This window comes from Ascaphus truei, chromosome 13 (assembly GCF_040206685.1).
Source record: "Ascaphus truei isolate aAscTru1 chromosome 13, aAscTru1.hap1, whole genome shotgun sequence".
In the NCBI taxonomy this organism is placed as follows: Eukaryota; Metazoa; Chordata; class Amphibia; order Anura; family Ascaphidae; genus Ascaphus; species Ascaphus truei.
Window position 1 is genome coordinate 31,017,185 of NC_134495.1, and position 10,814 is coordinate 31,027,998.

The window sequence follows — 10,814 nt, forward strand, 5'->3', positions numbered from 1 at the left end:
TACGAAAATTGGGAGCCACGCTGGAATCGCGTTATAAGCGGATTCACGTTGATCGTGTTATAACGGGGTTGAGCTGTATATGAAAGTCAAGCAGAGAAATTAAGATTTCGATTCTTGGAGAGGGATTAGGATTTTGAGACTATAAAGGATTTATAAAAACGAAGACCTTTTGGTCACAAAACAGAAACAAAGGATTCTGGGAAATGACATGCAAATGAACACACGTCACCTTTTACTTTTTGTCCATTCTAACATTGACCCCTATACGACTATGCCTGCATATTACACCGCTTTTCAGCACAGTCTGGGTTAAAGAAGTGTAGAGCCAGTAAAACCACTCACAGCTGTTTCAACGTTTTGGTCTCTTCTGTGTGAGTCTGGTTATATAGACTTTAAGGTATTACTAATTGTCACTTTAGGTTTATATTTGACATAAAGATCGTTGATGCTAGATTCCAGTAAGATTATATTATGTATTGGGGTTAGAACTGTTAGTAGTTAGGTTAATTTCAATTATGTATCCTCTCCTCTCCATTTGCATCTATAATGGAGAAAATGATAGGTCTCATTATTCACAATTGGCATTTTTTTCTCTGCTTTTTCTTCCTTTTCCTTTTTTATTCCATCACCTTGGCTTTCTCCACTTAAAACTTTTGGACGGGATTTTTCATATCAGAATTTTCTGAAATAATGTTTTCTATCAACAATATTAATATCTCATATCAGGGTCTGTTTGGTGCACCTCTGACTACACTTTGTCAGACTAATGTACAAACAGTAACACTTAGTAGCGTCTGTTTTTCGAATCAGAGAGGATCCGAATGGAATCCACATTATCCTTTCTGAGTGAGACAAAGGACTTCAAACGGACAAGTATAAGTTTTATTGCGCAGTAGGGGAGCGTGGTTTTATAAATTATAGAATATAGCTTGCCAAGTAGCACAACACAATTTGTACACAATGACTATATACAGCTTCAAAATCTTTATATAAAAAAAAAAAAATAAAGTCCGGACATTGGTATATACAAGTCTGCCTGCTCTCTTATAAGATGCAAGAAACAACGGAATAAATACAAAATATGAAAAGTTATGTGCGAAGTTGTTTCAAACGGAAACAGAACCATTTTTATCATGGCAAAATATGGAAATATTCCTCCTCCTGGGAGAAAAAAACAAACAAGTATTGACCTTCAAATATCACAATTGTGGCAGAATTGCTGTTCAGTTATTTAGGAATCACGTAAACATTTTGCTTGTCTGGGACTCTTTTTGTTGTAGTCTTCTGATTAGTTCCAATAAATGCATCTGCAACATCAGCTCCTAGGAGATTAGAAAGAGAAGGTGAAATGTAAAAATTATGTAAAAGCACGCTTGATGCGATCTTAATAAAGTAATTTTTCGGGTGTTTTTTTTCACTCAAAAGTAAATAAGCACAACGGTTTTATCGGCTTTAATGTAAAAACAAAATGAGATGCCCAGTTCAATTCAATGTCTACAGCTGGTATACAATCAGGAACCATGTGTGCCCAAAAAGTCCCTCAAACCCATATCCACATAAAGGAATATTTAATTCCTACTAATATGGTATTCAATATTTTCCATTACAATAATAGTGTGCTTTTGTTTTAGATTGGGATAAGAAGAAGTTTTTCATAGATGAAAGGGTTGTGCGGAGAAATGTCAAGACTTCACAGGCGTCTACTTCATGTGTAGTGTAGAAGCAGAAAGGTAAGGAATCATATATACACACAGTAGCTATGTACAGGGTGGTGATAACCTTTGGAAGGAGACTTCAAAAGAGAAGATATTTGCACAAATTAGCTGGATCTAAGAATTCCAGGTGTCCGAGGCAGGTGAATAAACGTATGAAGATGACAGACATCTCAAAGATTACGGGCAGGAAGAGCATCTTGGGTTGATACGTGATAAAGCCAGTAAACCGGCTCAAACAACTGTTTTTGTGAGCCCATAAGCAGAATATAATTGAATTATTTTAGTCTTCTAGAAATCATGTTTGTCCATTAAAAAAATAAAAAAATGTATCACAATATATAGCTCAACCCAGTTATAGCGTGATCCGCTACAACGTGGATCCGCATATAACGCGGTCTGAGTGTGGCTCCCGATTTACAAACATCTCCAAAGGGTTTTTATTTAAAAATAACATTCAATGCTTTATTGACTTAGCCGGCATCTGCAGCTTGAGAACTGCTACTAGCATATGAAAGGTCATGGGTTCGATTTCTGCATGTGTATTATATCAAATGTATTCACTGTTGGGCAGTCATTGGACAGAGAAGGGTCATGTGACCCTCCTCTGCGCTCAAAAGTCAAATTGAAAGCTGCGCACATGGACGCAGCCTGATGAAGCAGGGAGAGGAGAGAGCTGCAGATGCTGGGTAAATCCTCGCTGATCGTGGCGGCCATTTCACGGTTATAACTGGGTCTCATTATGTGGACCCCGAGCACCACGTTATAACAGGGTTCACCTGTACCAACAATTTTGGCAACAAGAAATTTGACCAACAATATTGATGAGCCATTCATTTTTCTAATAGTATTTTGTACCTGTGGTCGGAACAACAATTTCATACAATTGTTAGAAGAAAGTAAAGCCTAGCTGCAGTAAATGGCCAACAGGCCAATGAATGAGGGAAACTTAGCTATGGCATACATAGTGTCCCTAGCTAGGCTGTCATGAATGAGAATTCATGTTATAGTCACAGTACCAGAGATATTAATATTTACTTTTTTAACTAAATTAACACAACGTAGTATTTGGCATCTCGGGAGACCTCATGCCCCAGTCTAGATTTCAAAGATATTGCATATTTTTGTGCTAAGGTCAAATTCCCAAATTGCCTTACTTTTTCAGACAATTCATGATGATGTCATTAGGAGACAAGAGTAATGACAATTGTGATCAAGCTACTGTATATGCCTCCTCCATCCATCACCCATACCCACTTTTTCCGCTCCTTCTGACCAATCTGATGATCTCCTCTCAATCAAATGCTCTCATCCCACCACATTCCCTTCTGACACCATTCCAAACTGCCTCCTCTCCTCCTTCAACCTCTCCCTTTGCAGTGGACAATACCCAGACTCCATCAAAACAATGGTAATCATGCCTCTCCTCAAAAAACGATCTCTCTACCTCTACCCTGCCCTGCAACTTTTGCCTGCTCACTCCTTCCATACTTCTCTAAACTACTCTCCACCTTTATCCACACCCATACCCTCCTTCCCATTGTCCAGTCTAGCTTCTGTCCCTCACATTCTACTGAAACTGCTCTCCTCACCATCCACAACTTTCTCCGCCAAGTTCGCCACTCCAAACTCGTCTTCCTCGACCTCTCTTTAGCCTTTGACACCGATCACCTTACTCATCTACACCATCACCAACCTTGGCATCACTGATACCACCCTCTCATGGCTCTCCTCCCATCTCTCCTACTCTGTCACCATCAACCATTCATCCTCTCCGCCCACCAGCCTCCAAGTGGGCGTGCCACAAAGGCTCTGTCTTTGGTCCACTCCTCTTTTCCGTCTACACTGCTCCCCTTTTTGACCTCATCTCCTCCCATGGATTCAACGTCCATTTTTTTTTTGCAGACAACACCCAAATCTATTTCTCCCTCGCGCTATTCTCACTTGAACTTTCTACCCGTATCTCTGCCTGTCTTTCTGCCATTTCCACCTGGATGTCCTCCCACTTCCTACAAATTAACACAGTGAAGACTGATGGTCTCTACTTTCCTGCTCCCTCCCTTCCATCCTCATCTCCTTTCCCCCCCTCGGCACACAACTGTCGAGTAACCTTTTATCCTTCCCTACTCTTCGCCCAACACATCACCTCCATCACTACCACCGGTCGCTACCATCAGTACAACATAAGAAAAATTTGTCCATTCATTTCTCTCTCCTCAGCCAAAGTTCTCATCCACTCCCTTATTTTCACCAGTCTCGACTACCGTAACTTCCTTCTTCTCGGTCTTCCCCTCTACTCCTCCATACCCCTCCAACAAGCTGCAGGCCGTATGCTTCTCAATAATCCCCACGTCACTCCTCTCCCAACTCCACTGGCTACCCATCCAACAGAGTGTTCTCAAATTTCTGCCCCTACAAATCTCTCCACAGTCTTGCCCCTCCTTACCTTTCAGCATCCATCTCTGGTTACATCCCTTCCGTCCAATTCGCTCCCTGACTGCCACAAGCCTCACCCCCACCCGCCTAGCACCTCCTCTCGATCTCAATCATTTGTCTTACTCGTCCCCCTCCACGAGTACAAGCTCGCCCCCCTCCACGGGTACAAGCTCCCCCACCACATTAAATCTGCCTCCTCCCTATCTTCAGAAGCCAACACAAAACTCATCTCATCACATTTCATGATTCCCCATTAACCTCCTATTCCATCCCCTCCCTCACGCCCATGATCTCCCCTACCATCACCCCTTCCTAAAGGCTCTGCAAAACCCTCCAAAGTCACCTACCTCACCGATCCAATTGCCTCCACTGCCCCCACTGTCAGACCCATCACCATGCTCCCGAAAAGACTAAATCCAGAGACCTGACCACCAACAAATTAAGTTTTAGTAACTAATGTACAGCGCCCTGCAGAATGGTGCTATATAAACGTTATAAATAAATTAGATACACACCCTTAAAAACCCTACCAGAAGGGCCGACAATGCATTACGTGTCAGTACCCATTGTGCCCCTTCTGATAGCAAAGGCGTTAAAGAAAATGGGAAAAAAAGAAAAAATAGCCACAAAAAATAAAGCAGCATCACTGAATCCGTCCTTTTAAAAGCCATCCGGCCTATTTATATTTATATATATATATATATTTTTAAAAAAATAGAACCAGGGGTTCTGTGGAGCTGGGTCGTGATATTTTTTTTTAGCTCCTGGGTCCTGAGATACTTACCGGTTCAGTTACCGGTGTTTCCGCATGGACCCGTAACATTTAGCGACTATTTTGATTTCCCTAAAGGGGAGGAAAACAATGTCAACTAAATTAGTAAGTATCTCTGGAAAGTGGGGACTTGGGCGCTAAAGTGTGCAGTTCAGCCCCGGAGACCTCCATGGTTCCAATGTTTTAAAAGGAACAAATGGAGTAGGCGGGATAGCCGACTGTAGCCTCGATCATTTTTCTTAAGCCCTTACCCCTTGCGAAATGTACAAAGGAACACTACAGTTAGAGGATGAAAATACTAACCAACTGTTGTGTTACTATAATATGTGTATTTCCTGGCAAACACACTCTAGTTGAGTGATAGCGATGTTGCGTTCTCTCCCTTTTAATAAAACCTTTAACACTGCCACTTCTCTTAAATGTTAATCAAAGACCAATCCAATGAAGCATGCATGTCCGTATGAAGTATACAGTATGAAACCCACATAGGGGCAATAGGCCTGCAAAGATACATACCAATCAAGTTTATAGATACATGAACTGCTGCATTCAAATTGAAGCCACCGATTGTCACGAGTAGTTAAAAATGAACCCTTCAATACTAAAATGTATAGAGGCACATTTTGGCTCGGTAATCATGTGGAAACATGCCACTGCGCATGCGCATGCGCACACAAAAAATGAAAAGTCCTTGCTCCATGGTAAAAACAAAAAAAAGTGTTTTTTAATCCATAAAAAGACAATGCTCATTTATAAAGACAAAAGTGATAAACTCACAATGATTTTGTCAAAGCAACAGGTGTGAATCTCACATAAGATGATCGTAATTGCAGGGGTGCCACAGTGTGATTCTTAGGCTTCGTCTATACTTACTCAGACGGAGCGGAACAGAGGGGAGGCGCACCCACACTGCGCGATCACATGTATTGTCCTCTTTGAGGATGCCTATAGATGGCACCAGCGCGCTCATCAGACAGAGCTCAAAACGGTGCGAAATTGAAGACAGAGCCAAGTGATTTATTGCGCGATGGCATGATCACATGACCTGTCTTCTCCAATCAAAGTGAAGTTACATTTTCAAAGTGACGCCATTTTTCTTTTTTGGATGCCGGTGGTAAGCACACACAACACAAACACACAACACAACACACGCAAAAAATTAAAGTTAGTTACTTTCCAGACCGGGGGGAAATACCACAGTGCTTCAGATGCTGCATTTGAAAAAATGCCGGTGGATCGGGATGTGAGGTACAGTAGTGGAAGTGACGTCCGCGCCGGAATGTCATTGCCACGCCTATTGACACGCCCCCAAAATCGCGCCTGCTGCATACCCTGCAAACCCATGAAAACGCTCAGGCTTTAGCAAGAGTATCGCAGCGAGGGTGCGCCTCCCCTCCGTTCCGTCTTAGTAAGTATAGACGTAGCCTTAATTTGCTTCAGAGAATAAAAATACTAAATAGCAGGTTTTCCTGAGAGGTACAATAATCTCAGCTGTTAATAGTCCAATCACAGAACAAAATAGGGAAAGCAGAACCGTTGATATAATAGTCCCAATATCAATAAATCTCCATATACAGGCATCGATAAGTGGAAAAAAGGTAGTGCTTCACTTTAAGCACATTTTCGCTTTACATACATGCTCTGGACCCATTGCGTACGTTAATGCGGGGTATGCCTGTACTCACGATGTATAATGCAGTACCTCACCAATAAGTGTAACATGCTCTCTCCTGGTGTTGATCACACAAAGGGTTAACTATAACCTTAGGTTGTTGCAGTTTCTACCTCAAACGCAGGTAATTAAAAAAAAATTAAATAACTGGAATGTTTCAGGAAGTTTAGGCAAAAAGCAGTCCCTATCCCGCAGGAGGAGGGGCATAAAACCCCATTGTGTGCACAGTCATGGGGACGACAGAGAAAATATGTTTGTCTAATTGTTTTAAGTTTTAGTATAATAACTTTGGTAGCTATAACAAATTGCCTTTGTAGGGGTTTCTTATGGGACTTGGTAATACCCTTTACACACTCGAGTGCCCCAGGATATAGCTTTTAAGTCATGGATTCAGACATCCTGGGTGCCCCAAGATGTCATAGCTATGCTCCCTCCTCCCCAAAAATGCTTGTTTTCTATAATTATTCTATGGAGAGATCGCGTCCTGCGTTCCTGTGGAGCGCAGGACGTGATCTGAACTGGTGGTGGACAAACGGGGGTGACTCCTCCACTTCGGTCATGTGTCGGAGCGATCACCGGCACCCTAGCCTCGCGGCCCCTGTGGCCTTCAAAGGGTTAAGGAGTTTTGCCGTTAAAAAAAATAACGTCCTGGGACCCCTTCTCTTCTCTCTGTACACACTCTCTCTAGGTGACCTAATAACATCTTTTGGGTTTAAATATCACCTCTATGCTGACGACACACAAATTTACCTTTCAACCCCTGACCTTACACATGCTGTACAGACCAAAGTTTCTGAATGTCTCTCTGCTATATCATCCTGGATGGCATCCACCGACTGAAACTTAACATGGCAAAAACAGAGCTCCTTATACTTCCTCCCAAACCTGGCCCTACTTCCTCCTTTCACATTACTGTTGGAAATACGATTATTCACCCAGTAGCCCAAGCACGCTGCCTAGGGGTCACACTCGACTCCTCTCTCACATTCTCCTCTCACATTCAAAACGTTTCTAAAACTTGTCGCTTTTTCCTCCGCAATATCACAAAGATACGCCCTTTCCTCTGTTACTCGTCTGCTAAAACTCTGACTCGGGCCCTCATTCTCTCCCATCTCGATTACTGTAACCTCCTGCTGTCCGGCCATCCCTGCTTCTCACCTGCCTCCCCTACAATCTATCCTAAACGCTGCTGCCAGAATCACTCTACTTTTTCCTAAATCTGTCTCCGCGTCTCCCCTTCTGAAATCCCTCTCCTGGCTTCCGATCAAATCCCGCATCTCACACTCAAATCTCCTCCTCACTTTTAAAGTTTTAAATTCCTCTGCCCCTCCTTACATCTCACCCCTAATTTCTCGCTATGCACCATCCCGACTCTTACGGTCTTCTCAAGGATGTCTTCTTTCTACCCCCTTTGTATCTAAAGCCCTCTCCCGCCTTAAACCTCTCACTGACTGCCCCTCACCTCTGGAATGACCTTCCCCTCAATACCCGACTAGCACCCTCTCTATCCACCTTTAAGACCCACCTTAAGACAGATTTGCTTAAAGAAGCATATGAATAGCACTGGATAATCCTGAACACATGATACACAAAGCTTGGCCCCTGCAGACGCACTTACCAGAACTCCCTCCTACTGTCTCTGTACGTTCTCCCTACCTACCAATTAGATTGTAAGCTCCTCGGAGCAGGGACTCCTCTTCCTTAATGTTACTTTTATGTCTGAAGCACTTATTCCCATGACCGGTTATTTATATTATTTGTTATTTATATGATTACAACATGTATTACTACTGTGAAGCGCTATGTATATTTATGGCACTATATAAATAAAGACATACAATACAAAATAATCATAATCCACTTAGGTGGGAAGCAGGAGGTCCCTGGAGCTGTACAGTGTTTATTTAAGCTGCGGGGATCCACTGCTCCCTGAGATACTTACCTTAAAAGGGGCTGCCGGTATCTCATATGTGTTTAAAGGGGTGATGTTGCGGCTTTCTATTGGCCCTCGGGACCTTTAAGCCCACACTTGTTCTGTGCCCAGCCGGAGCGCCTGCCGAAAGCGCCTTCCCGGGTATGTATCTCGGGCAGCACACGGTCCACAGAGCTCAAGTTAACGTGGTTCAGCTCCGGATACCCACTTCAAAACTAGCAACAACAAAAAAACCATAACCCAAGGAGGTAGAGCAACTTTTTAAATGCTATTTTCTGGTATTTGTTTCGTCTATAGGACAAGACAGCCATTGTCTACTACTGTATTTTTTTACATTGCTTTACTCCATGTTTAGAAGTCTCTACTATATGCTCCATTTTCAAAGATTGATCATAGGACTCCATGGATTAAGATCTTTGCCCCATGTGTGTCTGCTTGCAATTTAGGGGAGTGTCAAAACTAGAAGGTAGGAGTTACATGACACACAGATCATAGGTTTGTGATCTATCAAATTATACTCCTCTGTGCGTCACTTTTTCTCCCTACTTTTTGAGTCATAAAACCAGTCCCTAAATAAATATGCAGTAAAGCAGCTTCTCCATGGCAAGGAAGCCTCAGTTCTATGCAATTGAACAGAACTCTGTCGAACTCGGACAGAGTCTTCCCTTCCACAGAGAAGCTAGGTCACTGCAATATAGCACTGTGAATATTCTGAACACATGATACATAAAGCTTGGCCCCCTGCAGACGCACTTACCAGAACTCCCTCCTACTGTCTCTGTACGTTCTCCCTACCTACCAATTAGATTGTAAGCTCCTCGGGGCAGGGACTCCTCTTCCTTAATGTTATGTTTATGTCTAAAGCACTTATTCCCATGATCTGTTATTTATATTATCTGTTATTTATTCGATTACCACATGTATTACTACTGTGAAGCGCTATGTACATTAATGGCGCTATATAAATAAAGACATACAATACAATATTGAATGAGGGCCTAAAAAGGGGTTTAGGCATCTGAATATCCTGCAAGGATAGGGCATAAACTATCTATCGTGGAGTGCTGCCCTACGGCTAGATGATTTAGCACAAAGCATGTGTCTGTTACAATCTTGGATTAAGACAAGTAAACAAGAGTCACACGCAATGCAATGCATAGTTTTCATGTTAGCTTCGTATCAGACATGCCTTTTGAAATATTTCAATACCTTACAAAGAACCCTGTGTGGTTTCAAAAGCTTGTAACTTATCAACCATCTGTTATTCCAATAATCGGTATCAGACTACCTACTGCTCATTCTCCCTCCTTTGCTGCAATAACAGATGGATCAATATTGTTTTTAATGCACTTCAATCATGTGATTGTGTACTGCAAATCCAACATATGTCTCTAAGTGGGACCAAGCAGCTAGAAGGAAAATGTAGGAAAGATAAATCGGAAAAACAAGTTCCTTTAAAAATATCTTTACGGATAGATAGGCTTGCTTTCCCAAAGCATTGCAACACCACGTCTGGCAGAACAGAATAGTCTATACCAGTGGTTTGCAACTTTATTTGGTTAAGGAAGCCTATCATTTTATTGTAAAATTGTGCAGTACCCCAACCCTCACTAATAGCGCGTCTGAGATCAGATGCATTGTAAGGAACGCCAACCCTCTCTAATAGCGCGTCTGAGATCAGATGCATTGTAAGGAACCCCAACCCTCTCTAATAGCGCGTCAGAGATCAGATGCATTGTAAGGAACCCCAACCCTCTCTAATAGCGCGTCTGAGATCAGATGCATTGTAAGGAACCCCAACCCTCTCTAATAGCGCGTCTGAGATCAGATGCATTGTAAGGAACCCCAACCCTCTCTAATAGCACGTCTGAGATCAGATGCATTGTAAGGAACCCCAACCCTCTCTAATAGCGTGTCTGAGATCAGATGCATTGTAAGGAACACCAATCCTCTCTAATAGCGTGTCTGAGATCAATACATGGTCAATTCTGTTTTTCGGCAATTTTAAAATTACCTGAAAGTTGCAGGGATCCCCTTAGGGGTGCCAGCGAAACCCAAGGGCACAGCGTTTATTGGCACACTCCCATACAGCAGATATATCTGACGTATCCAGTACCTTGGGATTTGTTGTGATATAGAAGCCGGAAACGCCCGCTTTCTCTAAGGTGCTCTGCTGATCTACCACTTTCTGATCCAGTTCCAGAACAATTTTCTCATCCATCATTCGCTGCTCCTCTTTAATGCGCTGGTCTAGAGACTACAGACAATAAAAGAGCGAGAATACTTGAA

The 10,814-nt window shown here is 42.5% G+C and overlaps 1 protein-coding gene across 5 annotated transcripts in view; it reads right to left on the reverse strand.

Moving 5' to 3' along the window:
* Positions 1–852: 852 nt before the first annotated feature.
* The window catches only part of LOC142465105 (protein DGCR6-like), a 27,144-nt gene continuing 17,182 nt past the window's right edge, over positions 853–10,814 (reverse strand). Inside the window, exons 4-6 of one of the 5 annotated variants that reach the window (XR_012787786.1) lie at positions 10,642–10,782; positions 8,535–8,740; positions 853–1,322 (exon numbers count right to left, since the gene is read on the reverse strand). Coding sequence is in view for 3 of the 5 variants with exons in the window: in XM_075569022.1 (XP_075425137.1) it covers positions 1,239–1,322; positions 10,642–10,782 (225 nt within the window). In the remaining 2 variants the exon portion in view is untranslated. Of the gene's footprint in view, positions 1,323–4,932; positions 4,993–8,534; positions 8,741–10,641; positions 10,783–10,814 lie in introns of those variants that run through there. The other 4 variants (XM_075569023.1, XM_075569024.1, XR_012787787.1 and 1 more) reach the window with 4 other exon arrangements.